General features: G+C 33.4%; 6 protein-coding genes across 7 annotated transcripts; 1 reads left to right on the forward strand and 5 right to left on the reverse strand.

The window, feature by feature from the left end:
- Window positions 1–200: 200 nt before the first annotated feature.
- LOC119682578 lies at window positions 201–3,475 on the reverse strand. Its single transcript, XM_038096051.1, has 3 exons — window positions 2,798–3,475; window positions 1,175–2,729; window positions 201–1,112 (listed from the first exon to the last, which is right to left on the reverse strand). The coding sequence occupies exons 1-3, from the start codon at window positions 3,328–3,330 to the stop codon at window positions 348–350; spliced, it is 2,853 nt and encodes a 950-aa protein (XP_037951979.1). The 5' UTR covers window positions 3,331–3,475; the 3' UTR covers window positions 201–347.
- An 861-nt stretch (window positions 3,476–4,336) lies between these two features.
- LOC119677880 (sister chromatid cohesion protein DCC1) lies at window positions 4,337–6,009 on the forward strand. The gene is made up of 5 exons (XM_038089438.1): window positions 4,337–4,489; window positions 4,544–4,625; window positions 4,685–5,572; window positions 5,627–5,790; window positions 5,847–6,009. Exons 1-5 carry the CDS (start codon window positions 4,446–4,448, stop codon window positions 5,944–5,946), a joined length of 1,278 nt encoding a protein of 425 aa, XP_037945366.1. The 5' UTR covers window positions 4,337–4,445; the 3' UTR covers window positions 5,947–6,009.
- A 3-nt stretch (window positions 6,010–6,012) lies between these two features.
- Window positions 6,013–11,233, reverse strand: LOC119684287 (ATP-dependent RNA helicase DDX24). The gene is made up of 11 exons (XM_038098295.1): window positions 11,216–11,233; window positions 9,993–10,211; window positions 9,530–9,937; window positions 8,994–9,468; window positions 8,614–8,937; window positions 8,435–8,554; window positions 8,057–8,373; window positions 7,854–7,989; window positions 7,614–7,797; window positions 6,326–6,454; window positions 6,013–6,251 (listed from the first exon to the last, which is right to left on the reverse strand). Exons 1-11 carry the CDS (start codon window positions 11,231–11,233, stop codon window positions 6,101–6,103), a joined length of 2,481 nt encoding a protein of 826 aa, XP_037954223.1. The 3' UTR covers window positions 6,013–6,100.
- A 203-nt stretch (window positions 11,234–11,436) lies between these two features.
- Window positions 11,437–14,304, reverse strand: LOC119677881 (phosphate carrier protein, mitochondrial). Of its 2 annotated transcripts, XM_038089439.1 has the most exons (5): window positions 14,206–14,304; window positions 12,787–12,977; window positions 12,148–12,724; window positions 11,894–12,081; window positions 11,639–11,808 (listed from the first exon to the last, which is right to left on the reverse strand). In XM_038089439.1, the coding sequence occupies exons 2-5, from the start codon at window positions 12,950–12,952 to the stop codon at window positions 11,639–11,641; spliced, it is 1,101 nt and encodes a 366-aa protein (XP_037945367.1). In that variant the 5' UTR covers window positions 12,953–12,977; window positions 14,206–14,304. The 2 variants fall into 2 exon arrangements, with proteins under 2 accessions (XP_037945368.1, XP_037945367.1); XM_038089440.1 differs by lacking the exon at window positions 14,206–14,304 and having other exon boundaries at window positions 11,437–11,808; window positions 12,787–12,952.
- A 1,185-nt stretch (window positions 14,305–15,489) lies between these two features.
- On the reverse strand, window positions 15,490–23,033 carry LOC119678442 (VWFA and cache domain-containing protein CG16868). Its single transcript, XM_038090265.1, has 10 exons — window positions 22,927–23,033; window positions 21,260–21,809; window positions 20,407–21,196; window positions 19,915–20,325; window positions 19,595–19,855; window positions 19,194–19,534; window positions 18,374–18,692; window positions 17,900–18,310; window positions 16,822–17,703; window positions 15,490–16,764 (listed from the first exon to the last, which is right to left on the reverse strand). The coding sequence occupies exons 2-10, from the start codon at window positions 21,668–21,670 to the stop codon at window positions 15,980–15,982; spliced, it is 4,611 nt and encodes a 1,536-aa protein (XP_037946193.1). The 5' UTR covers window positions 21,671–21,809; window positions 22,927–23,033; the 3' UTR covers window positions 15,490–15,979.
- An 864-nt stretch (window positions 23,034–23,897) lies between these two features.
- LOC119684664 lies at window positions 23,898–25,031 on the reverse strand. Its single transcript, XM_038098758.1, has 2 exons — window positions 24,972–25,031; window positions 23,898–24,863 (listed from the first exon to the last, which is right to left on the reverse strand). The coding sequence occupies exons 1-2, from the start codon at window positions 24,984–24,986 to the stop codon at window positions 23,988–23,990; spliced, it is 891 nt and encodes a 296-aa protein (XP_037954686.1). The 5' UTR covers window positions 24,987–25,031; the 3' UTR covers window positions 23,898–23,987.
- Window positions 25,032–27,901: the final 2,870 nt, after the last annotated feature.

Raw genomic sequence — 27,901 nt, forward strand, 5'->3', positions numbered from 1 at the left:
AAAATATAATTTATAAGAGAATTATATAAAGGAAAAATGAATATAAATGTACATTTAAAAAGGCGATAATTAAACCAAAAGACTGAATGATTAATAGTTTTTTCACAAATTTAAAGATTGAAAAATTAAAAATTATTTAAATATAGTTTCAGTTAAATTCAATGAAAATACTAAAATAATACAAATAATACGAATGATGGATACATAGAGTGTGAGGATTAAAGATAAACGATTAAATTAGCTTTAAGCAAGAGCGTATATCAAATATTATGGCAAATTATTTAAAAATTCATTTTACTTACACTAAATACGTGAAACTTAAAGCCGAAGCCTAGAACTATTAAAAATCAGAACTCGTGATGCTGACTTCGCTGCAAGACGTTATTGATTTTAAGCTTCAGTGGAGACAAATCAATCTTCTTGAAACGCGGCAGTGAAGCGAATTTTCTCATAGCACTGAAATGCAAGTCACTACTGGAGCTCTCGACTTTTGATTGTGTCATAATATCTGCAGTGGCTTCAGTGTTTCTGTTGGGAGTATGATTTTTCGTATTCGATTCCTGGCTCTGCTGTAAACAATGTTGTGCGGTCTGAGTTGGTGTATTTGTGCCCGTAGGTGTAACACATTTTTTAACAAAGTCCGAAACTTTATTTATGGACTGCGAATAATTTTCAGACTCCTGATCTGGTTTCTGTTTGGCACATGTAGTTGTTGTTGGAGTTTGAATTGCTTGCGAAATGCCATCATCAAATTTGAAATCAATGTTCTGCAGCATAGCCAAATGTAGAAGTTCATACTGCAATTTCTCTTTCATTTCTTCCGTCAAACCATTTGCCTCATTTGCCTCATCGTTATTATTATTACTAATCAATTTTCTGCTGGTATGCTTCACTGTATAAACATTTTCCGATAATTTGTGTACACCAGTCTTTTTCGGCTTCTGAGTTTTATTCGATTTCTGTTTTAGTGAAGTCACAGGTGATATGTTTGTTATTGGTTTTTGTCGTTGTTCAATTATTTTCTGAGGCGAAGATATGTAAAGGTTTTCCTTGCGTTCGCGATGCAATTTCATATTGACTAAATGGCGTAAGCTAAGCCCATTGGCAGATTTCTGAAATTTACAATAATATTAGGTGTTCGCCTTTACGCTTAACTATATTATTTATCACTTACCTCACTTGAACTAGAATTAGGTGTGTCCTTTAAGGGACTTTGACGGCGCATTTTTACAGTATCACAACTATTTGGATAATAGGACGGTACTTTGTCATCAATACTTATAATAGATTTGCGTGGGGTTTGATAATAATTTTCCTCTTCGGCCATAACCGGTGTGATTTCTGGCGTAGTCTGCGTTAACGGTGAGTCAGTGGGTGTGCTCGTGCTTAAACCAGTTGAAGGTTGCTCTAATTCTTGAGCTGCTTTTACCGTAAGCAAGTTCTCATACAGATTTTTGGTGAAATCTACACTTAAATTTGGCGAGTTGGTTAATGACAGCGCATTCGAGTTAGTGGAATTCAAGGAACCCTGCATATTTTCATAAATTGTACTTTCTTCAGGTACTGCTAAATTTTCGCGATTCTTCAATGTGGGCTCGTGGTACTGATCGTCTTGTGATGTTGTGCAAGTGGATGTAGAAGAACAATAACCCGAAGACGTGGATTCAGTACTAAACAATGGTTGTGCCAACATATGTGTATATGTGTTATCGTTCAATTTTTTCATAATTGGTGCCATGAAACAGTACCCAGTTAAATCATCAATAATTATTTTATTTGTTTTGATTTGTGGCAACCTCACGGCACCGTTAGCACCAATCAAGTTCATTTTTGATGAGTTACAGGCAGAAAAATTAAAATTATTGGGTAATTTCTCGGATATATTAAGGCTCACCATTGAATCAGCTTTTGTTTTGTCAGCTTGTGTGAATAGTTTTGCTACTTCCACTTTTCTGCTTCTATTTGGCAGTATGGCTGAATCGTCGAGGCTAGCCGTACTTAAATCCAATTCATCACTATTAAGAAACGAATTTAATAGTAAATCTGCTACCTTTTCTTCATCGAATGTGTCTAAAAAGTTAATTTTAGATAAGTCTGGACTTGAGAAACTGTTCCGTTTTGAGTTTGCTAAGTCAATCCCAGTTTTATGTAATTTTCGTGACCTCTTTACCGTGATTACTTCATTCGAGTACATCGGCAATGTGCTGGTTGTGGTAACACAATCCCTTTGTAATATGTCCGGAGTAGTACTACCTTTGAGATCATCAACAGTGCTGACCTGACTTTCACTTACACTGCCTGAACGTTTTGAACGCACACTACCAAAAATGTTATCCAACATATTTTTATACTTTTTCTTTTTTATCAAATCCGATTCAGGATTAGTATTGCAACGTACAAGTTCTGCTACGTCACATTGAGCTTCTGCTTCAAAAGTGTTTATACGTTTACGGGGTGGTGGTAGTGGTGGTAATGGTGGAGCTAACTCCAATGCTTCTTCTACAATAGCATTAAAATTAGCTGCAGAAGGCTTCATTTCTTCGTAAATGCCCGAAGCGATGGAAGTGCGTGAAAAACGTCTGGATGAACGTGCAGAATCAGTTTGTTGCATACCTTCGAATATTTCCTCATATATTTCGGAGACACGAGAAACGCGCCGAGACCATGAGCTGCTATTGTCAAATCCATCAGGTATATTAGGTAAAGGACCAAGACTTGTTTTTGAAGCTCTAATATATATACGAAAAAAAAACCTTCAAATGTTTTCGTTAATAATTTGCATATCTATAAAACTTACCTAACGTCTTTTTTTAAAAATTTATTTTCAACATCGTGTTGTGGCATTTCTTGTTTGTCTTTTAATGCACTTTGCGTTATACCTGCGAATCTACCTGGGCCTCTACTGTTACGACGCTGTTCAAGAAATATTTGCCGATGTAGTTCCAGATTTTTAATTGACTTTTTGATCCATTTCATGTGGCGACGACAGCTTGCCTCTGTTTCTAAAGCAAAATATATAAAGCAAGCACGTCGGTTGTGTGTCCAGAAAAGCCCATATGAGTACTGTTTCGTGCGAGATTCTGCAAGACTGATTGTAACGCCAGGTACATTTATGGAAACACTCAGGTGCTTTTGCTCAACTGTATCCGTGTCATCATCATCATCTTCGATCATTTTCGAGAAAGTGATGCGCAGAAAGCAAGGAAGACATTTGATTGCTTCAATTTTTACTTGGCATTTGGACCAAGTCTTAAACTGTATTGACTCGGGCCGCTTGTCGTGTATGTCGAGCTTAACATCCATCAGCATTGATATTTCATTGTTTTCCATGTTTGCACTGTCATTTATTTAGAACTTTATAGCAGGACAAATAAGGCTGAGTACATGTTAATAATTATTTCCTTAAAAATAATTGAAATTGAAAGAAATTTTTCCGAAATAAGTGTATACAAAAAACAGTAGAAAAAATTGTTGAAGGATACAGTTCCTTTTTTAGGGTTGCCAAGTCTAAAAACCAATAATAATTTTAAATATAAACAAGTGAAAGAACTCTATTCCTTCCAATCATCCCAGTGTAGAGAAGAGCACAAAAAATATTTAATCGAATACCTGGTAGCACAAATAAGTAAATAGGAAAATTACTGCAGTAATCTGTTTTCTTCACTACCATAAAATTCTTCAAGAATATTTATATGTATGTCGCATTATTATTATCAAAATTTCATTAAAAATATTATTACTTAATCCTGTTTTAGTAGTGTAATTTGCAATTTCCTAAGACTTACTATTAAACAACGAATTTTCGAAATATTGAAAACTTCTTCTTCTGTTATATTCGCTGATAGAACCTGATTACTTTAAACAAAGTAGTCACGCCATGTAGCGACAAAAAATGTATGAGAATTAATAACAGTTAAAATTCAAATGGTGAAGGTACATATGGTTCGTTTTACATGTTAAGTTTTACAAGTTGAGATACCAATATTTCAGGAATCAAACTTTATTGCCCTTTTAATTACTATAAAGATTTTTTTGTAATATCTTAACTCGCAAAAAATCGTAATTATGACAAAATTTAAGTTATTCAGTTATTCATAATGTGTTTATAATATAGTATTTCGCTGTGTTTATAATATACATATATATGTCATTATTACGAATTCTGTGTTAATGATATCGTAATTTGCAAAAAATCAAACGTCAGGTCGTGACATCTAGAAAATAGTAAGCGTGACAAAATTTAAGTTACACACTATTCATTATTACGAATACTGTGGCAACGCTCACATTTAAAATAAATATTTCACAACGCTTTTAAAACTGTCTTATAATACAATTTAAATGTAAACAATGTCATATGGATATGAGAAGATTTGTTTTGGCGCCAATATATAAACCAAAATTGGTGGAGTATCTGCACTCAACGAAAACATAACAATCGGAATATGGAAGAATCTGATATAAAAGTTGAAGAAAACGATACAGGCCTGTAAGTACGAAACACTCACATTGAAATTATTTAAACTATTTACGCATTTTGTAGTTACGTACGAACACTGGAAGATGTAAAATTGATAACGAAGCATGCTAAACTTGATGAGCGAAGTCTTACTCAAGTAACACAAGTAAGTTAGTTTCAAGATTTAAATACATTTTCACTTATATAAAATAATATCAATAATAGGCGCTCTACTATCCATCAGCCGACATTTTAGCAGATAACATTAAACTACTTGAGTTGGATGAGCATTTGTTGCAGGAAATACGTCTTGGACACAAGCTCAAATTCAAAGGTGGGCTCAATGAAGATGTGGTATTGTGCACAGAAGAAAAAACTTACGATATTAAAGGTGCAGAAATTTCAAACAGTCTCCTGTTGGTACCGGATTTAAAATTTGCCGCCGCAACAAGTACTTGTCCGCTAAAAAGTCCTCGCACGAGAAATGTTTCATTGGAGCGAAGCCTAAATAGCAGCACAGAAGATGAGCCGACTATAGAACGTGTGCTCGAGCAGCATAAAATATTACGCATATTTCATGAATATTTGGAATGTCGTGAGATTCATCCACGTTTTCGCAAAATGGGAGAACTACTGCAATTGACACGGTTTTCGGGTCCGGAGAATGAAGAGTATATAGAACAGAAACTGCTGTTCAGCTATGAGCAACTCTTAGATACAATACAGTGTAGCGAGAAGCAATTTACAGAGGGTCTAAGAATTTATAGAGTCGTCGAGTACAACGGCTATATGCGAGTGTTGGAGTGTGATTACGAGTTTCGTATTGTGAACCTTATGGTGAATCTAATAGAGGAAAACTCGTGGTCATTAGATGAAATTGAAAGGGATGAAACGATTGAAGCTTTGAACGGTATTGCACCGAGACAGATTGTTGAGGGTTTATTTAATTTATACACGACACCAACAACAGATAAGCCAGGCAAATACACATACATTGAAGAACTGGTAGCTCGTATTGTAGCGCAAAATATATTAAGGCCTGGTCTCAAGTTTCGCTTAGAAGAATTTCTTAGTGCATGGCAAGAAGCCTTGCCGGATGGCATCAAATGTGATGTAAGTAAAGAGAAATCATTTAAAATGATTTTATGCGATTTACCTTTATTTTAGAAAAAATATCTCAGAGCCTTGGGTATAATCTGTCGTGAGGGTGTCACAACGAGTGTGCGCTCACTTGTGGAAGAAATTTTACCTACAAACATACACGACCGCTTAAAAATTTTGTTTAAAACTAAAACCAAATGGACACTTGATGAAATTGAACCGTATATGGAGTAAGTAAATTAAACCATCAACTGGAAGTTATTATTTTCCAAGTTCACCCTTGCAGGTTCTTCACTACTCCCACACTGACCGTTACTACATTATTGGCCAAGTATGCGCGATCACTGATGGAAAAAGGGATACGTCACTACGTGTCGAAGCACTAAACTGGAAACAGTGTAGAATTTTTTGTTTGGACATACTTTTTATTTACAACTAATTTATTATTTTTTATCAGCTTGTAATTAAGTAATTAAATGTATAAAACGTCTTCAAACTTCTTTGACAATTTTGTACAACAAAACAAGTATCGATAGACAATCATGCTCCAGTGTTCTTTCTCTTCTTGTTTCGCATTTTCTTCGCCAGTTTGAGGTCTTCTATCGCATCTTTCATTACTTTTACGGCGCTATTATCTTGAGCGGAAGCAGGAATGTTCGGCATCTCTAGATGACCTGTACTTGTGGGATATCTGCAAGGATTTTCAAGAAGTTGTTTATTAATATTTAGTACTTGGATTAATTTTAATGTAAATTGTAAACTCACTTAAAACTGAACCCTTTCGGAAATATTTGTTGGGAAAGCAGAGTTTTCAATTTTGCACGAACATTTTCTAAATGCAAACGATTTTTGCGACGTTCCAGTATGAAAGGGTCTTCGTCTTGATCACTGCCACTAGAAAGAAATAGTTAAATAATAATAAAAAAATAATAAAAAAATGTTAGTAATTATATATAAAGTAAAGAATATCAGTTGAAGCTACTCTTGACTGAAGAAACTGACGTAATTACCGAATTAGAAATGAAGTTCTAATGCGAGGATTATGTTTTTAAATCCAAAAGTTATCATTCTTAAAATAAATCCGTAGTATATATGAATTATTGACACACTATAAAGTATATAAAGGGGGATCCTTTCAAATATATGTGGCTGATGCAAATAACTCGTTTCTAATTTCATCTAACACTAGGAAAGTAAAATAAGCGCATTAAATGGTATGCCAGAGTACCATTAGGTTGAAGAAGAAAACAGCTACCTTAAAAACATGATTCCATGCTACATTAACCTACCTAAAAATAATGGTTTCAAGAAGGGTATACGTTCGTCAAATTCGTTGACCAAGTGCCCGTTGACCCAAAACGAACTACACAAGCAGATCTCTGTGAGCTACAACAACAGCAACATTTAAAAAATACTAAGAATAAAGCATTGGAGAGAAGTGGCGTAGGATAGAGAGCACTAAAGAGATGTGATTGAGACAACACTTGCCCATCCCAGACTATCATGCTAAAATTCCATTTAAAACTCCATTTTTCATATTGTGGACACTCTGTTCAAATTTCCCTTTTCACACACTAACTCCATTTACGTCTTCGTTGATCCTTGATCCATACTTTTGTGTGATATATAAATTGGGAACCATTTCAAAGTTGGAATATTTCTAGTGTTAACTACCGATTTGAGCTCTATATGCTAATGCAATATTCGTAACATAATGGAAATTTGATTCTAAACTGGACTTTACCAATCATTACTCAGGAAAAAATTGATTTAACGCTGTGAGATTGGTGAGATTTCCATTCTTAGATAATATCGTTTGTAAGCATAATATTAAGAAAAGTAAGGAATGATTATTTACTACAACGTACTTAACGGAGTATTTATAAGAAAAATGAGTACTAGAAATTCTACCCATAACTTCTATTAAAATCGTCTACGAAAACTGTCTGTTTAAACTCTTCAAATCGCTAACAAAAATAATATATATATTTATAGTTAAAGTTAACGACATTAGAATTTTGTAAAGCATTATTACAATGTCTAATTGACTTACGAATCATCATTATAGCCATCAATAATCATATCCATTTCTTCAGCATGTTTCTTCATCCAACCAATTTCCGTTTGAGTCCGTTTAAGCTTAAGCTCTTCCTTATCAACTTCACGTGCCACATTTACTCGTTCTTTAACTGCATTCATGTAGCGATCAGCTACAGGAAATAATGGAAGATCTTCACCTATAAATACACAAATATTATATAGTCCACATGCAGTATTAGAAAGAAGATAATACTTCTATCCAATGTCTTATATAGCTTCACGTAGTTTTTCACTTCGCCCGGTTCCATGAACATGACGGTGATGCCATTTTTATTAGCACGCGCTGTACGCCCAGAACGGTGTACATAGTTTTCACTGGTACGTGGAACCTACAAGAGCAAAGAGAGTATTAAAAATATTTCACATTTCATTTCACATTGCTACTCAGTGATATACTTGATAGTGTATGACATGTTCCACATTGGGTATATCCAAACCACGTGCTGCCACATCTGTTGCTATCAGAAGACCATCTGCATTATCCCGAAAACGTTCTAAATTTTTCAAACGTTGTTTTTGTATCATATTGGCATGCAGTGGCAGAGGATTACAGTCCAATAAACCAAAGAGTGTAGCTAAACGCTTTACACAATCAATAGAGTTGCAAAACACTATGGTACGTCCAGGATGCCGCATCAGAAAATAGTAGAGATAATAATCTTTCTGTTCCATGGAACATATGAGGCGACATTCTGTGAGGTTTTGTGCAGTTTCTATAAGAAAAGATTTGTGTTATTAAATTTCCTCTCGTGAAGCGGTACCACATAAGCTTACGTTGACTTCTGGTTATGTCAACAACTTTCGGTTGAGAAATACCCAATTCCTCTATTAATTGCTGTATTTTCAAACCTGGCGTTGGCTTTATAAACTTCGGGCGTTTACCTGTATTGCGATCTATAAAGAAAATTAAAGATTTCAACAAAATATTTCCCAGTATTCACATTAGTACATACTCTTCATATGATCCGGTAAATCATGGACCAATGTCAGTGTCGCGGAGAAGACAAAATTCTGCCTTGTGTGCTTCTTTGCCTCATCAGCATTAAGCACAGTCAGTAAATTGCGTAGTTCTTCGAAGTGTCCTTTTTCCACCATACGATCAGTTTCATCGATAACCAAAAAACTGATGTCATCAATTTTGCTCAAATGATGATTGCCTTCTTGATAGAGCTCCCATAATCTGCCTGGTGTAGCTACAATAATTTCTGGACATTTTCGAAGTATACGCTCTTGTTTAGCAATTGATAGGCCACCGAATATAGCCGCCACTTGTATGCCTTTGAAAAAATTGAGTGCTTTAGATAGAGAATACTAAAAGGACTTAATAACGAACCAGTAAATTTTGCTGCAGTGGTTATATGGTTCCTAACTTGCACAGCTAACTCACGTGTCGGTGTCAATACTAGTGCATATAACGGACTACTGCTTGCTTTGCTATTTAACGTATTTTCTTCATCATCTGAGTTTTCGTCTTCAGAAGGCAAAGGCGGAAAATTGCTCAACTCATCTAGCGGGGGTGTTAGTTCACGATCTTCTTCTTGTTGCTTTGTATCCTGGTGCCCTTTAATTTTTGGTGCTTTCCGTATTCCTCTACTCGATTTCCTTGCTTTCAGCTCCATTATACCAGCCAATATTGGTATGCCAAAAGCAAGTGTTTTGCCACTACCAGTCTCGGCTGCACCCAGTATATCCTTCTTACCCATAATTGCAGCAGGCAATGTCATAGCCTGTATTTCTGTAGGCGATATGAAGCCATTTTCTGCTATAGCACGCAATATTGTGTGAGGTACACCTAAGCCATTCCAACCCTGCAATAAAGGGGAGTTTAAAACAAAACAAAAAAAAAATTATCTTTGAAAAGAACTTTACATCTAATTGATCTATGCTACCAGCGCTCTCAGCTTTAGCGTCACTTTTGATCAATTCTGGAATTTGCTCCTCATTGTCATCACTTGCATTTGCACTTGCACTTGCTGGCCTTAATAAAACAAATCGCCCTGCTGGATGCACATCCCGATCTGCGCTATCATCCTGTTCACCCTCCGATTCAGTAGTTTTGGATTTCCTTTTCTCCTTTCTTTTCTCTTTGCGTTCTTTACGTTTCTCTAAAATTTTAGCTTTACGTTCTGCATATTTTTCTTTTTTAGTTTTAACTATCTTGGGTTCGTTATCTTCTGTAGCAGTTCCAGAATCATATGCTTCGTCGTATTCCTCTTTTTCCACTTTTCGTTTTCTTGATTTACTTTTTTCATCCTTCTGTATGGTACCATGCTTGATCTAAAAAACATTCTTTTAATTCTGTTCTTTGGAAAATAATACGAAATCGCCATACTTTCCCACTTTTTACTAAAGCTGGTTCATAATTCTCCAACACCTCAAGTCCTATAAGTCCCTCGAAGCCGCCAGCATCATCAGTGAGTACTTTTCCCTTAATTTTAACTTTTTCCCATTTCCTATTTAGTTTTTTGGTAACAGATTTTTTTTTTATAACGTCTGTTTTAGTTTTAATTTTGTTTTGTTTTATTTTCGCCATTCTTAATTTTTTAATTAACTAAAATATCAGCAACAAACGGTTTTTGAATTTCTTTTAAAGAATTTCATTGCACGTGCATTTGTTTTTCTTGGTCTTTGTTTTCTCTTACAGTTTGAAAGTGTTTGAACAAAATGATAATGCTGCCATAACATTTAAGAAAATATTATTAGTAATTAATTATTAATTAATGAAAAGTTTATAATATGGTATATAGTCTGCATAAAAGATAAAAGACTAAAAACCTAATATGGCGTTTACACTGGCCGGAAATGGCTCATTTCAAATGCCATATAATAAGGCGTTTACATTGGCAGAAAACAGCTCATGCCTGTTGATTTAATTTTGACCTGTGTCAAAAAAATGTTGCATAAAGGTTAAATATATCTTCAAACCTTACAATATAAACTGAAAACATATTTTTAACTTCGATTAAATACTTTTTGGGAATTAGAAGATCTAAAAAGAGGTGCATCGTTTTCAAGAAAATGCAATAAAGGTTAAATATACCTTCAAACCTTACAATATAAACTGAAAACATATTTTTAACTTCGATTAAATACTTTTTGAGAATTAGAAGTTCTAAAAAGAGGTGCATCGTTTTCAATAAAATGCAACCACCAAACATTTGTTTATCATTTTTTGTAAATATGTCAGAAACAGCTTTCTGAAATTGTCAAAATGCCATTAAAAGCTTTTATTTGGATTATGTTCAATGTATTCATTTGCATTTGGATCATATTTGGAACTCATTCTACCGCATTTATGCAGAATGCGATCCAGTCGATCTGATTTTACGCTTGAGATTTTGTATGCAAAAATTAGCCATTTGCTTCTCGTTTTCGGTTTTTAACCATAATGAGCCATTTGAGGTCAATGTAAATGCCGTATAATACACTTCCTTAATGTTTAAAATAAATGCTATAGTTACATTTAGATGTATGTTCAATCATTTTAATCACTTAAACTTTGTCAAATCAAATGGTTATTGTTATGTTCTTTTTTTATTTAATAACAGTATTAACATTTTGACATTCGTGCATTGTTACTATGATGGAATATATCACAGTTATAATTATCAGCTGTTTTTCACATCTATTTGGTTTATAACCTGCTCGTATATAAAGCCGTAGAAGATTTTGTGTCTGTGTATAAAAACTTCGTTCAAATGCTAGAAGGTAATAAGCACTGAGGAATAATCAATATCATTTCAATCTACTATTTTGAAAAAAGTATTATGTATAAATATGGTCCTTTAATAAGTTTAACTCTCAAGTTTATTATCAGTTATAAATTTATTTCCTTTCCAGTATCTTAAATTTTTGTTCATCATTTCCATATATAAATAACATTCCATAAATATTTGCAAATTAGATACACATAATTTTTCTAAGCTTCCATTATAATCTATTAGTTTAGTACTCTCTTAAAATGATAATCTATTATTTTTATTTGGTATCACCGGTAATTCCCAACTTCTTTTTAAGTGATTCTGGCATTTCTGGTGGTGGTGGTCTAGGCATACGCAGGTATACTTTAACAGCATCATAAATAAACCATTGTGCAGCAGTCAATGTACCAATCATCACAATCCTAGGCATAAGACCACCCCAGAGACCTATGTAATTAGTGTTTAAAAAAAATTATACAATAAAAATTAGTAAAACTCGTAAATTTAGTGTTATGTTCTTTAAGACACTCACCTGACCAACCAAGTTTCTTAGCAACATCGAAAGCGGATGCACCCTTTTCTTGATTTAATTTGGACACAACTGTGTCGGCTGGATGTGACACAATAGCACAAAATACACCAGCAATATAACCAGCAGCAAACGTAACAACGAGCTGTTCGCCTTTCGTACAATCTTGACGTGGCTTAGGCACGACATATCTGTGAACATGTGCACATTAATACAACTTTTAGCCAATCTCACAGTTATTGCATTTCTAAACTTACTTATACAACAATTCCAATGTTCTTTCGAAGCAGGCAAACTTCATCATAGTGTATGGAATTTGTCTCATCCACAAAGGCACCAAACCCTTATAGAAAGCAGCAATACCTTCCTGTTGAGACATCTTAGGCAGTGCTTCACGTAGAGTGTTTGCAAAACCTGGCGTTGTTTGTATTTTTACTTTGGCTGCTTCCATTGGAGACAAAGCAATATCGGCAAAGAACTCAGCCGATGCAGAGGCAGCCAAATACAACCAAGTTCTGTACAAGTACGAGTTTTCCTCACCAATCATATCCGAATACATAACTTTGAATACTTCATAAAGACCAAATTTGCAAAGACCCTGCATAGAGTAACCGAAAAATGTGGGCGCCCAGCCTTTAGACAAGCCAGTAACACCATCTTCTTTCAAAGTGACGCGGAAACCATTGAAGACGCTCTTATATTTAACTGGATCCACTTGTAAGCGACATTTAACCAAATCTAGTGGCACAACCATAGTATGAGTGAGACCACACGATATAATACCGCCAAGGCCACATAGTGCGAAGTATTTATTTGAACCAAATGCACACGAATCTAGAATATTGGATAGGAATTAAAATCAAATAATTTTTGCGTGAGAGTAAAAGAAAGCATACCTCCCTCCACAACTGTGGCAGCCGCCATGATATTATGATTCGGTGTCAGCTTCTTTGGCGGCATTTCTGCCTCGTTCATTGCTGGCGCACTTTGGCAGCTCACCGTTGTGAAAGGTGACTTGAACGGAGAGTTCTGCGAAGCTTCCAGAAGTGATTTAAACAGCATTTTTAGAAGATTTCTTTGTGATAATCTACAGATATGAGAAGAAAGTTAAAATGAAGATAAGTCACACTTCAGAAAATAGATGTTAAGTTATGTATTTTAAAGGGTGTTAAATGATTTATGGGAGAAATAGATGTTTAAACCTTAATATGTGATATTAAGCGGTTGATGGTGACGGTTGTTTGTTAATATCTCTAAAATATTAGATTTAAGAATATTTTTTAACTTCCATTTATTAAACTATAAGTTTCTGAAGAAACTTTCTATATACCAAAATTAATTAGTTTGTAAAAATTCGAATATAAAACCAAGTTCCAAATCCAAATCCAAATCTTAGTAGTAAGATCATGATCGGGTATTTTCGCGTTTTCTACATAAGGTCACGGACTTTTATGTTATATCATCAGTAAAACAACAAGACCTTGAATCCATCACCTATTTGTTAGATAGTTTCAGTACAACTTGTAGTTACTAATACTGAATCCAGCTATATAGATTATTTGATTATTTTGAAAAATGTTTTCTTTTTACTAAATTGGTCTCTAGAACTTAAGTTTGTTATATCTGTAGTTTTTTTGAAAATAGTATTAGTCCTATTAGTCCTAGTATTAATCTTGTATTTGAATTGCTTTCTTATCTGATGCTAAGAATCAATTTCATTTATTCTTTTCCGTGGTGTATGATCGATCACTCTTGGTAGAAGCATAGGGCTTTTGTCAATTGCTCGAAACCAATTATGTTTCCATCTTGCAAATTATGGGGTCCAACAATAATCGAACTATATATATATTGCATAAAAATGGTTAAGCTAAAACAAACAATTAAAAAAACTTTATTTTGATGATCAATTTTGAGGTTATAGGCATTACGTTAAGAATGATGTAATGACTCTACATCTAATTTACATTGAAGGTCATTACCGCTTGTCGATGCAATAAGATATATATAAAAAAATCTTAGATCTTAGATTGATATTATAGAATGTTTAGGGAAAATGGAAAAGTGGAAAAAATCTATAACTATTCTTTTCACATTCATATTTTTGTTTTCATTGCGTCTTTCACTTTTTATATAACATTTCTATGAAATCTTCGAAAATTTTTATTAGATTTGGTTGCGTAATATTTGCAAATTACATATATATATCGCAATATTTGAGACAATTTTTTCTTGAAATCTTCTTTAGTTCTATTTATCATTTTCGGTGTCATTTTTAATCAAACAATCGAATGTAGGAACACACTTCTATAACTCACTTTTTACGATCAGATCACAACGACAAAGTCGAAGAGTTCTAAACTTTCAAGACCGCTACACGCCAGACCACAAACAGAAATGCAAACAAATTATATATCTTTTAATTCTACTATAAAATCTGTAATAAAACATATTTTATTTATATTGTATTTTGCAAAACTCTCCTCTAAATATTTGAGTTCGAATGGAACACTTTTTGAGAAATTTGCATTGGAATTTGTGCATTGGGTGAGAAAAGTAGTGAACCTATGCTGTGAGATAAATTGAAGAGATTTTTTCGCTGATTTTTTGTACTAAAATATTTTATATTGCAATCGCACTCCACATTTTAAAAATAAATTCATTAACACGACGAAACCGCTGCATACAAGGTCGATTCAATGCTCTTTAGTTCTTCACAGACCTGCGCCAATTCTTAGCGTAGAGTCCACGCATTGTGTTGCCACCTGGAGTACGCATTTGAAGGCAGGAAAATTGAGATTTCAAATGGTTTATATGATGGTCAAAACAAGGATTATAGATTATTTTTCAAGTTTTATGAAAGTGTTGTGGTGTGATGTGAGCTCCAATATTGCCTTTCCCAAGAATTATAAACGATTGGGTTCTGTTTTTATGTGAAGACGTTATCATTATAGGGACGTAAGTATATATGTGGTATCGATGAGGATATCTGCGGATTTTGTAAAGAGAAAAGTGAAATATTCAGTCAGCTTCTGTGCTTATATGCTGTGTAATAATTGAAACACCTGTAGCAGAATGTGGGTTTATTATATATTCTGTTCCCTAATCCCGATTAGATTACAATACCCAACCATAGTCTGTGTTTCCGACGATTGTCGAAAAACGCAATCTAAATTTTACTATGCGTCTCATCGAACCAAAGGATGTCTGAAAATTTGAAACGTAAAATATTGTTAGTTTTATCAGTGGCCTTATCAGTTTATCTAAGTTACATACAATAGACTTTATTACTGGCCATACTGTATTACTCTTTCTTCTATAACATAACAGATATAAGAATAACGAATTAAAATTGCATAAATCGTCAATTTTAGGGATTAACTTAAGTTCAATATGCTTTCAGGTTAAAATACAGTTTTAATTAGTTTTATAGTTGAATCGTTAGTAATTTTATTTTTATATTAAACATTAAAACATGTATAATTGCATTTTTCTTAAAAATACTTAAAAAGTAAGTACAAATAATTATAAAATTCTTATTTATTTATATGTATATATATATATATATATGTATATATATATTAATATATGTGTGTGGAAAGTATAACACAACATATGTATAAAATAAAATTTAAAAACAGTTTACAATTACATACATTGTTGACATGCAAAATAATACTTCAGTTTGTTTACATAATAAACACGAATATAAAAAACTCTAATAAACGGTCAATAAAATTGTCTAAAACTTGGCTGGCATAATTTCCTTTCTTTACAAGAAATAGTTAACATAATTAAGTCAATTAAGTCAATAATTACCGTATAACTATTGTAACAAATCAGTAAACAGTAAATCGCGATAATTCGCTTTGGATAATACTTAAACTAAATGCCATTTCAGTTATGTGTACAACTTAACGACAAATACAAATATATGTAACTAGCTAATGCGATAATGTCGTGACAGTCAGACTGTTCACAGATAAAACTTAAAGCTAATTGGCAAAAACAAGACTTTCCAAAATTTATATTTAAACTACTAAAGTTGTTAACACATTTCTTCTGCTTTAGAGTTGGCAATATGTAAAACGGCTATGAATCGGCAGTTTCCATATGACGATGCACTGTGACGGGTGCTAGTATGTAATGTGAGCCATTTGGCGCGTTTTTGTTGTCATGTATTGGTAAGACAGTTTGTTCATAAACACGTGCCGGAGAGTGCACGTTGGTATAGTACTTTTTAGGTGATGTAAGATTATAGCGTGCATCTTTACTTGTGGTTGGTTGGTTATGGTATGAACTGTTGTAATTATGTTGTTGGTTATGGCGATTTGTTGGACTTGAAATTGATGTAGATATTGACATTGTATCGGATTTACTATGCCGATTATCATTTAAAAGTAGAGGTTCGGCAAGTGTGAAGCACTGATGGTCGGAAGAGTCTTCATGTGGTGTCATGGTGGAATAACCATGATCTGATTCTCCATTAGGTGGACGACGATAACTGCTACCTGTGGACACATGATAAGGTGATATATTTGCTGGATTTATTAGGTTCCGTTGTGCTGAAGTGTGATCATAAATATCTGGTGGTTCATCATGTGCCTGACAGTCATCAAAATTAAAACGAGACAATGGCAAGCCATAGTTTTCTTCTTGTAAAGAATCTATATAAAACTGATCCTGCGAACCGGTATCCACACTGTGTCGATAACAATAAATAGCCAAACCTATCACTATACATAACACAACCACTGCGCCTCCAATTGGACCCAGTGCAGAATAAGAACTTTGATTAGAATCAGGATTGTAACCATGTGCAGCGATAATTTCAAGTTCGTCCAAGTCCCCATAAGGCGTAAGAGATGACAAAACACCTAAAAATAGTCATAGTCAATGTAATTAATATACTAATTATGTACCATTAAAATTACCATTAAAGCATGTTGTTTGCGCAGTGCAAAATGAAGCAGCAAAACCATTGCCATCTAAGTCTTGCTGACACCATTCACAACCCATCACTGCTAAGCACTCCTGTTGTGTGACAAACAAATCACAATTCATATTAACACAGGAATGCAGCAGGTTGTTTTCATTGATTTGTGGCAACGCTATAAAGTGTTCACTAGGCGGTTTACAATATGGGTATTGTTGTGTATAGTTGCTGTACGGTTCATCCGAGTCCGACGTGAGCTCGGTGAAACCATTTGTGTCCATTGGACATTCGCACGGACACTCGCAATCCATTTGATCCATACGATTACAGTTTAAACAGGTGCGATCAATTGTGCTACAGGGGCAAAAAGCACCACCATCGCATGTGGAATTCAATACAGCGGCAAAAATATTACTACCAGCCACCAACGTAATTGCGTATTTAGTGCGCTCCCCATGCACCACATTTGTCAATATGTCCGTTAGTGATGTATTGAAGACATAATAGCGTTGCAGCGTTCGATTCTGATAATTTGCACAAGCCACCTTCCGTACTAGGACTTTGTGGTTAAGTATATCATTAGCTAAGTACGATTCTTTGTGGGTGAGATGTTCATGTGGTCGTCGTGGATTTTTCTGCTGAGTACTTGCTTCTAGCATACTCGGATGTGCAATTAAGAAGCCTTCGTTTTCGAAAAGTAAACATTTCATGTTATTTAATTGACATAAAGGCGTAGAATCCAAAATCATTTTATAATAATAAGTATATGGCAAGTCTATGGCAACAATAGCAACCGGCTGCTGTCCTTCTAACTGGTGTAATGCATTGGATTTTCGCTCGAAAATGGTGTGAGCCACAGTAACAATGTAACCAGCACCGCCTGCAATGGTAGAAGAAAATATCAATTAAATTTTGAAAAATAATTAATTACAAAATTATAACTTAATATCAAGGTTGAATATATAGAAACTCCCACATTAATCAAGAGAGTTTATCTATATCCTGATAATTTTATAAATGAAACTTATCAAAGATTTATTTATCTGTTATTAACGCAATTAAAAATTGTTACTCACCTGCATCTAAATAAGGTTCCGTTGTAACTATTTTACCCGGAAGTTGCATTGCTTTGCGAAACCAGGGACGTCGCGTAGGATCGTAGTTGTTGCTTAACAAACAACCAGGATAGACTTGTAGGACACCACTAACTGTAGCGATGTACCGACGTATAATATTATTTTTCATATTGCCGCGTGCATCCTGATGACGCTTCTTCAAGTGTTTCATCGCATTGTACAAAGCATTTATTTCATGACGTATTTGTGGTCGTAAGCCAGGATTAGCTAGCAAACCTGTAGTATCCTTAATATATGCCATTATGCTCTCCGCCGTTCGAACTTGAGTTTCTGTCGAACTCATGCGATTGTTGTGCAAGAAATTAAAAGGTGACTCAAATGCCGATGCGCTGAGGAAGATGGTGGCGGAATCTAAAAATCAAGACCACATGAATTTAGAAGTTTTAAAAATTCTACGTTTAAAAATGTAAATACCTAATGTTGCCACTTGACGAAAATAGCGGCAAACATGTCCATTTGGTGGTGGTATTAAGTCCAAACGATGATATAACAAATCAACAATTGGCATATGCTCGAATTCCTTTGGCGGGTGAAACTGAGAAACTAAAGTATCCTTCCCACCATACCTTGGTATATTCAGTGCAACTGTAGCGGCTATTTGCATACCCATTTTGGAGTTTATTATCTCATTTGGTGTAATAAGTTTTATTTCGCTTTCGGGGTTTGTAGTAGATACTAGACAAAGCACATATATGCCTAGAACCGAGCGCCAGTAATATGATCGGTTTAGAAGCTATATGGAAATTATTATTCAAAAATTAAATTTTTAATTACATTCTATATGCTATGTATAATACAACAAAAATATCTACTTCTAAAGAATCACATGAATACCTAAAAATCAATATATTGCAGTTATATCTTCGTAAATTGAAAGTACTATAAACAAAAATAAACAATATTATACATTGTGATCATGTGCTACATATCTCCTTAAAATAATAAGTTAATGCAATTATTTAAATAAGCAATATTAAAATAAAATATAAATAATTGTAGAAATTTAACTACAGAAGTTTCTTTATATTAATGCATTTCAAAAGGCTTTAGTGTATAAAATATTGAAATTAAAACAATACAATAATAATTGAGTTTTAAGACCTAATTGAGATTTTAATTGAAATCTAAGAAATTTTTCACAACGTTGCATTAATAAACAGTTTTATTTTAATAGTAGAGCAGTAGAAATATAGAAATTTGTAAATAAATAATAATAAATTTTAAGATTTCTTACTTCTTTCCTACGATTACTGTTTACGAAGACAGTTGTTTTAACATTGCCAGATTTTTCCTGAAGTATACGGCGGCGAATATTTACAAAATTTGTTGAATTTTCTAAATATGCAATGTCTACTGGAAATGGGGTTTGAGTTTGTGTAAATGGCCTTGGAAAAGCTGGATGTGCAATGGTCATGCCATCCCGATCGACCATAAATGCATAGCTGAACTCATTTCTATTGATATTTTGCACTTGCTGTCCATAATTTATAATATCTTCTATCAGATCCGCGACATATAAATTCACACCTACTAAACCAAAAGGAGGCACTGCATGAGTCACGGAAACAATAACATCTGAAAGTAAATCTGTGTCATTATATTGGGGATTAAAAAATAATAACTTTTATAATCAACCTCTACTGTAGGGATCTACGAAAGGCGGGTGTACTTCCAAATTTTCCGATAAATATTTTTGATCAAATGTGTTTTCGAAAATAGCCGTGCTTGCTTGCATGAGCTTATCGGGATGCATTTTAGTTAAAATGCAAATTTTTCCAATCAAATTATTTTCTTGACGTATTTTGAGCCAATCAACATATTTTATATCAAATTTCGTATAATTTTGTGTTGATATGTCGGTTAAAAATTGTTTTTCGTACATAATACGTTTCTCATCTGAAATATAAAACAAAATAATTAATTTCGTGACATTCAACATTTTTACATTTATTTACCCATCACAACAGCACAAGTGTGTATAGCGACAGGTTTTTGTAAACTCTGTTGTCCTGTGGCAATGACATTCATTACTTGCATTGCATCTGATAGATTGGCCAATAAACCACGGGTTATATATACAAATGTTATGGGATTGTGTGTACTAATTAGAGTTGCGTTCTCCAGACTATGTAATATTTGAAATACGCGCTCAAATCCTAATGAATGATTGGTTAAACTTTTGGAAACTATCAAATTATTTATGTAGTTCATTATTTCATCTTTCCGTTCTCGAGTCGCAACATAAACACCAATATTTGCATTATCATCGCTGTTATTGGCCTCCAAAAACATACAATGTGCTTCTTCAGCTACAGTAACAATGGATATTAAATCCTTGTCGGATAGTTGTTGTAAAACATTATTTACTAAAAATGAAAAAAAATTATTGATTATTTGTAACATAACTAATGATATTTCGTATTGAAAATAAAGGACTAAAAACTCACCAAAATTCTTCGTCAATTCCATTAATTCTACGTTCATCACAGAGCCAATATCAATTAAAATAAAAGCATATTTACGTCTAATGGCGGACAAATATAGATATCTAAAATGTAAGTCGTAAAAGTAACGTTCACTTTTATCACTAGCATGATCACTACGAGATAAAAAGTAGATATGTTTGAAATGATTTCCGACCAATTTTATTTTAGAATTGATAGACGTCGCTTTCTGATTTGCTTCAGTTTTAGTTAACGTACTTTTTAAACTTTCTAACTTTTCTATAATAAAAGCATTTGCCTCCAAAGAAAGTTCATTGTTTTCATTTAAAAAGTGATCCACAGAATGCGACCTGCTCTCTTCAGTCTTTAGATAGTTGACGATTTGAATTTGCTGTTTATTATAATTTTGCTCTGTTGCTAATGCTCCACTCTCGCACGATTGTATATAGGTGTTAAGATACAAATTAATGCTATTCTGTTTCTCTTCATTTGATTTAAAACTATCAAAATCGTCTATTTCTATGTCAAATCCTGAATCGATATCTTCATCTTCACTGTACTCAGTAAGCATATGTTGTTGTAGATCCAATATTTTAGTGATGTTTTTACGAAAGAAATCCCGCAGCTCATACACAACATGCGAGGCTTTATCCAACTTTTTAAACAAACGTTTAGCAAAAACTTGCAGATCTTGGTCGGGAGGATCTAGAATTTGTTGCTGATCCGTCTCACTGATATTTCGGTATGCATGTACATTGGAAGCACTGGTAAATTGCATTGAATCAAAAATTTCCTAAAATAAATAAAATGAATTAATTAATAAAATTAAAATTTTCGATTTGTTTGTTAAACCAACTTGTATTGTAGGCACACGCATCTCCACATTCCGCAGACTACGCAGGCGGTCATCTATATTTCGAATGAGCTGCATGACATTCTGTTGACTGTTGTAATTGGCAAGGAAAATGCTTGTGGCGATTTGGGGATATAAATTCTCAGTAACGTTTCGTTTTAAAGGCACTTTTTGAGCTTTCGTGTTAGGAAAGGAGTTCACGGCTGGACTTTCCTTAGACACGTTTATAACAGGCGTTGCTGTAAATCTCACATTGATTGTTGGCGATTTTGTCGTACTTAGGCTAAGATTATACATGCTTAATAGTAAAGGAACATGACTATTTACATTAGTTTCAGTTTCCACCGTCGATGCGGATGTCGCACATATGCAAATGATTAACACTGCATATGGCCGCAAAATGTTGGTAAACATTTTCAGAGAAGTTCTCTTCTATTTTTCTGTTGCATATAGTGGTTATAGGTATAAGTGGCTGCATAGCCTTCCTGGAAGATTTAGTTGCACAATTGTGTTTGAGTTGAATTAAAAACCACTTGGAACGTTTTTAAGGAAGCTGTAATAAATGTTTGAACAAAAAGATTATTATATGATATTATATGATTATTGAACTAAAAGTCATTCGAAATCACCTCAAAACAAAATCATTTACAAAATCATGGAAACCAATGAAACAATGAAATGACATTTTAAATAAGAAAATATATATGTTTGTTTCTAATTGCTTTACATTATTGTCATATCAGAAGACCCAATGAAACCTCGACTATACTATCCATTGAGATATCACTGAAGAGTCTCCTAATAAAATCCTTATATAACGTAACGCACATACTCAGTGGATTATCGCGGAAAGGCTAGGTGGTCTACCAAGAACTGAGTGCAGTGGGTCATATAGTTGTCAAGAAGAGTGAATTCTATAATTTACACTAAAACATATATTTTAGGAGAATCTTAAACTTATATTGGGTCAACCGAATCCACTGTAGCTTGTAAATATATAACGAATTTGTTAGGTCTGCATGAACAAATAAACTTTAGCAAGAGTAGTGAGCGCTAATTCCCATAAGTGAGTGGCGTCAGACTGTATAAATAATAGTCATCTAGCCAAACACGTGATGAAGGAACAGTTGTGCCATTTTCTAGAAGAAGTTGGGTGAAAATATGTACTCCTAACATAACCCAATCACAAATATTTTAATGTGTAAGAACCACTCAAATTTTGCACTGTGAAGGCAATGGTTTCACATAAATTGAAATCATAATAGAAATGAATTGAAATGATGGCTGCATTGAGTAGATTGGCTGGGGCTTCATGTCGACGGACGTAACTTAATGTCCAAAGGACCAACATTCTATTCCCATTTTTTGGTTCTCCCGATATTAAATTATTTTTTTTGATTATTAATTTTATTTGGAAGTTCGTATTACTTAATCGTATTTGTTTTTTTAGTTTATTTTATTACTTGTTTTGTTTTTATATGCCTTTTTTTATTGTTTAAATGTTTTTGTACTTGTTTTTTCGTTTTGTTTATATATTCCGTCTTTGAAGTTTGCCGAAAAATATGTAGAGAAAAAGGAATGAAAAAAACAGCTTGCACATCAAAGCACCACACTTTTTCATTATTTGTTTTGTACTTAAATTCATACTTTGGTAAATTTCTATTATTCACCTTAGTTAATTATTGGATATTAAACATGTTTATATTATTTTAAATATATTTAATTTCCATTATTTCATTTAACATACAAATTATTAGAAAACTATACGCACAATACATCGGAATGCGTAAAATTATAAGCGAAAACTAGCGATGAAATTTGTTTGCCGTATAGTAGATGTGTTATCGGTTACTTAAGTGACGTTAGTGATTAACTGTAATCGAAGTGGGTACTCTAGTATTTGAACGATACGATTACTTTTCTCTACATATGTGCCTACAATTTCAACTGAACCGCGCGAAGAATGTAGCTACACTGCCGATTTGGCAATTTATCTATACTAAAATATCTCTTTATTCTGTAATATAATACACAATTTTCTACAAATCTGATAATATAGTTCGTGTTACTTCTAAAAGTTATTTTTCACTACGCAAGAAGATGTAATTATTTGCTTAGGCGTTTACATATGACTAATCATTAACTCAAATTTACTTATACATGTGAAAAGAATTTCAATATGAATGAATTTAAATAGGTTTTAGTTAAATATAATAAAGAGGTTTATCGTACAGTAGTGAACTGCAACAAAAGAATTTATTTAAGGTTTTAATTAATACTCGAGACCATACAGCTGTCTCCAGTATTGCCATCATCAGTGGTCTTAGAAATAACTCTTGTATTTATTTATGCGTAAATAATATTTTTGAAACTGCAAGTACCAGAAATCGAAATTGTATATTGTCAAATTTGAAGCTCAGAGTCAGCGCACCTTAACCAACTGACCTAAAGCCGTAAGTTTTAAATATAATATAACATATTCAAATATAATATTTGAAATTAAAATATAAAGTTAAAATATTTAATGTTTGAATTTTAATTTAATATTATATTATAACTTAAATAATTCTATTTAACTGAATAATAATTTTAATAAAATTAATATTAAAAAGTCAAATAATTATTTTTAATGTCTTATAAATGAGAATTTGATTTAATTTCAAATATGTAATATCTTTTACAGATTAAAAAATAAAACTTAACAGCTTCTGTATATTTCTACATTTCGAACTCAGAATAATCTAATTAATTGACCGCGATTATTGTATCGGTAGACCGGATCCTTAACTGCACCCACTGGTGTATATTTCAGTTGCGCTGTAAAACCATTGCTTCGCCTTTCCTCATCATCTTGTGTTGTCGTAAACATGACACGTTGTACATTATTGTCAGGACCCAAAACAAAATACTGTCCCTTTGAAAATCGTCTTGGCACTACAGTTTTGGATGGGGTTTGTGGAGAGAAATCTGTTGCATCGCTACCACTTTGACTACTCACATATTGACTATCCCTTTCACGATTATAAGCTTCAACGGCAGCGTTCAAAGCTTCAATAGCAGCAGGATTTTCCTCATCAGCATTAGTGGCAGTTAGCGAATTTCTGGGATCCGGAAATGCGGAATTTTGTTGTACGATATCCGGAACACCATATTGTGGCGCTGGATTGGTAATTTCTTGCCTTTCGTCTTCAGGAAAGAACTGTTTTTGTTCTTCTTGAAGCTGAATTTGTGGTTGAATCGGACCATTTGGAAAAATATCCTTATCATTTTTAAAAACAGTATCTCTGTCATTTGGCAAGGCTTGTGTATTAAATGGAGTTCTGTCTGATTGCCGTGGCGGTGCATAGTTACTGTGTGGTTGATGGTTTAGATCTGGTGATATGTTATCTTGTATTTGCCCAGCAAAATCTATGCGTTCTTGTGTAATTTCAACATCTGCAACTTGTGGTAGTTGGTTTTGTGATTCTACTTCACGGGCTGGTAGATATTCGCCTGGTAAATTAAATGGTTTCTTCGGTCGCCAACCTGCTGCTGGGTAAGGAGCTGCTTTAGAAAGAATCTGCTCTGCCAAGCTGGTAGTTACTGTGAGTGTGAGAATAACTAAAAACTAATATGAAAAGATTTTTTTTATGAATTATCTTTCATTTTTAGAACTCAAAGTTTCAGGGGTAATGAATATCCCCCCCTGGATATTCTTTTACCCTACTCTACATACCTTAAAATAAATCATTTTTGCCTCGGTTAACGAACTAATGTTCAGAAAATAATGCGTATAACTGATTTTAGTTCTCTTCACCAAACGCACTTTTATACCCAAAGAGAATTTAAAACCTGACTTAAGACCTCAAAAATAATGCTTGAATATTTTAAGCACGTTTTGTAATAAATTAAATAAAACTGTCTATGCCTTTGTGTTTGTATAGGATGGTTAGCTTTAGGTTTCCCAGCATAAGTCACTTCAACTTCACTTCTATGTATTGGCAAAATTCTTAGTGACGTCCTTACATTGAATTCAAAAACTGCATCATCGATTTCTTTTGGATTTTGGATTTTGGATTTTGCTCTCTCTGCGCTCAATTCAAATCCCAGTCACGTAGAAATATAATAAATTAAAAAAGCGCACGCATTTCATAAAAATATAAATAAAAAAGAAAAAACTTTTTTACAAAATATCCAACGATACACGAGCTTTCGAGGATTTTACACTGCAAGCGGCAGACAAAGCCGGCCATTAATATCGTTGGCGTTGTGGATGAACTGCTGAGGACTGCTGAGGACTGCAATGGAAAGTCAGAGAACTTTTGTTAAGTTCAAGGTCAATGACGTCACTTGACTTATTTTTGTATTAATAAATAGATTATAAATGCAGTAATAACGAGTTTGGAAAAATTGGATTAGCTAATCGTCCAAATCTTGTGATTAGTTCGTCACATTGCATTTTTGACCCATTAGTATAGAAACCTTTTAAAATTAAACATAATATTTTAAATGCAATGGTCTTACTGCATTGCAGTTCTTTAGTAGTGAACTTTTTTTTCACACCCAAACATACCATTGACCAAGGTTGGCTCAGAGTATGAGTCATAAATAAAATTAAATCATCAATACCGGATTGCCATTAACTAAACCAGTAAAGGTAAACGAAGTCAGCAAATGTTGAAAGAAAATTAGTTACAGTTGCATGATTGCGGTAAAAATATTTAGCAAACTATTCCATTATATTTTAAAATTTTTCAATATTTTAATAATATTTTTTCAGAATAGAAAGAGAAACGTGAACTGTGATTTCTTGCGGTCATCCTAAATCTCCTTGAATCGAAATGTTATGAGTTGCACGAATTTTTGGAGTCACAAGTGATTTGCGGTATAGAAAAAGGGAGGAACTATTTTACCATACATTTCTTAAGCGATCTTTTGAACGTTGTTAAGATTCTCCAAAAGTGAGCCATAAGCCATAAGCCATCATTAATTATTAGTACGAGTATACATCGAAATCATGACTGTCAAAAAATTAGCCTAAACTAACGTGAGCAGACGTGAGTCCAAACATAAAGATTCCAAGTTTAAAAAAATACTTAAATATGTTTCAAATTTGTTACATTGTTTTGCGCATATTTTATAAATTAATTATGCTAAGTTGCACTCAAAAGTGGGCTTACGGACCTCTCAATTGTTCCGGCTAATCATCTTTCCCATGCGCAGCCACAACAAATTACAGCGGAATTTAATTATTATTATTAACTTAATGAATTGTCAAAACAATTTCTACTTATCAGCATTACTGGTAGGTCGCACACTCCATCGAATGCAAGGCTTGTATTTGTGGTGTGTCTCGGTAGTGTCTAGTTTGATTGGGTCAATGTTATTGTGGCCCCAGTAGCGCTGGGTGTCTTAATTTTTGGCACGTTCTCAGCAGTCACGTTTCTAAGATGTTAATGATAACGCTCGGTATTGAACGTTTGCAGTTTATAAGCACATGTAAATGGACATATCGACTACGATTTTAGTTCCATCAAACAGCAGTTAACACTTAATAATTCATACTTCGAACAATTTTATTACATCTTCAATATGAAGGATGGTGTTATGTGCAGCGATTTTCTTTACAAATGTCAATAAGCCATCAACATGCATCAAATGCGTTGAGTTGCTTTCAATAATTATTTTATTAATTATTATTTAATAATACTATTTATTTTTATAAAAAAAGTCAAAGAAAGCAATTGGCTCATAGAATATAACATATATGAGTTTTAATCCTTCTTCAAAAACAAAATGTTTTGAAATTGTCGTTCTATTTATGTACGAGTATGTATTTTTAATATATTCTCATAATAATAATTTTAAAAAATATTTTTATTTAATGTTTAAATGAACATTGAAATTCACGTATGCAACAACAGTTTTGGTTTTTCCACATTGTTTCAGAGATACTTTCTTCTTTTGATACATCATTGATATCGCCTATCACAGTACTGTGTCTGTCGTAAATAAATAAATAATAGTAATAATAGCAACATTAAGTTATGTAATGCTGTGGTTTTATATACTTTATCTTCAACATAAAAATGATACTTGACACAATTTACAAGTGCAATTTGCTCTTAATTTTGAAGTTATATTTCAGTTTCGCGGCGAAGTTGCTGTGATTGAAATCGAATCACATCGGCTGAGAAAAAAATGAAAGGCAAAATTCTGTCGTTATTGGCAGTTGAGTTGAGGTACACATTTTTTAAATGTCAAAGTTAAGTGTACGAATATTGAGAAATTAACTGGTACGTGGTAGGCAATTGCAGTGGCAACTGGTGCAACAGATGCAACAGACGCAACAGATGCAACAGATGCAAAGACACTCAAGGCATTGACAATCGTTGAGAACATCGCGGAGAATTCGATACGCAACTTCAAGAAGACAAGCGCTTGGAGCACATAACTGTTTCCAACATTTGAAATACTCGTCTGTGTTCAGGAATTTTTAAATTGATGGATATTTTGAACTATCAGCTTCATTTTTGAAACAACTCTGTTCACGAAAATCAAATTAAGTTTAAAATAATAAATTTTATTCTTCCTCCTTTTCCTTCCTTTGCACCTTTGCAAATCCAACCTGCATCAATAATAAATGTAAGATTGCCATTTTTATTG

This window comes from Teleopsis dalmanni, chromosome 2 (genome assembly GCF_002237135.1).
Source record: "Teleopsis dalmanni isolate 2A chromosome 2, ASM223713v2, whole genome shotgun sequence".
Classification (NCBI taxonomy): Eukaryota; Metazoa; Arthropoda; class Insecta; order Diptera; family Diopsidae; genus Teleopsis; species Teleopsis dalmanni.

Bases quoted from the DNA above. Each gene is read 5' to 3' on its own strand.
- LOC119684287 (XM_038098295.1), bottom strand. The intron at 9,938-9,992 runs GTATGGCGATTT...AATGTTTTTTAG, and splicing joins CTTTAGTAAAAAGTGGGAAA to ATCAAGCATGGTACCATACA. The intron at 6,455-7,613 runs GTAAGTCAATTA...ATTTCTTTCTAG, and splicing joins GATGGCTATAATGATGATTC to TGGCAGTGATCAAGACGAAG.
- LOC119677881 (XM_038089440.1), bottom strand. From the start codon at position 12,952: ATGCTGTTTAAATCACTTCTGGAAGCTTCGCAGAACTCTCCGTTCAAG. The intron at 12,725-12,786 runs GTATGCTTTCTT...CCAATATTCTAG, and splicing joins TGCCACAGTTGTGGAGGGAG to ATTCGTGTGCATTTGGTTCA. The intron at 11,809-11,893 runs GTGAGTGTCTTA...CTAATTACATAG, and splicing joins TAAGAAACTTGGTTGGTCAG to GTCTCTGGGGTGGTCTTATG.
- LOC119677880 (XM_038089438.1), top strand. From the start codon at position 4,446: ATGGAAGAATCTGATATAAAAGTTGAAGAAAACGATACAGGCCT. The intron at 5,573-5,626 runs GTAAGTAAAGAG...CCTTTATTTTAG, and splicing joins CGGATGGCATCAAATGTGAT to AAAAAATATCTCAGAGCCTT. The intron at 5,791-5,846 runs GTAAGTAAATTA...TCACCCTTGCAG, and splicing joins GAAATTGAACCGTATATGGA to GTTCTTCACTACTCCCACAC.
- LOC119678442 (XM_038090265.1), bottom strand. From the start codon at position 21,670: ATGTTTACCAACATTTTGCGGCCATATGCAGTGTTAATCATTTGCATA. The intron at 19,856-19,914 runs GTAAATAAATGT...TTTATATTTCAG, and splicing joins CACTTGTGCTGTTGTGATGG to ATGAGAAACGTATTATGTAC. The intron at 17,704-17,899 runs GTGAGTAACAAT...CTACCATTGCAG, and splicing joins GGAACCTTATTTAGATGCAG to GCGGTGCTGGTTACATTGTT.
- LOC119682578 (XM_038096051.1), bottom strand. From the start codon at position 3,330: ATGGAAAACAATGAAATATCAATGCTGATGGATGTTAAGCTCGACATA. The intron at 2,730-2,797 runs GTAAGTTTTATA...TATATATATTAG, and splicing joins TTTTTAAAAAAAGACGTTAG to AGCTTCAAAAACAAGTCTTG. The intron at 1,113-1,174 runs GTAAGTGATAAA...TGTAAATTTCAG, and splicing joins CTAATTCTAGTTCAAGTGAG to AAATCTGCCAATGGGCTTAG.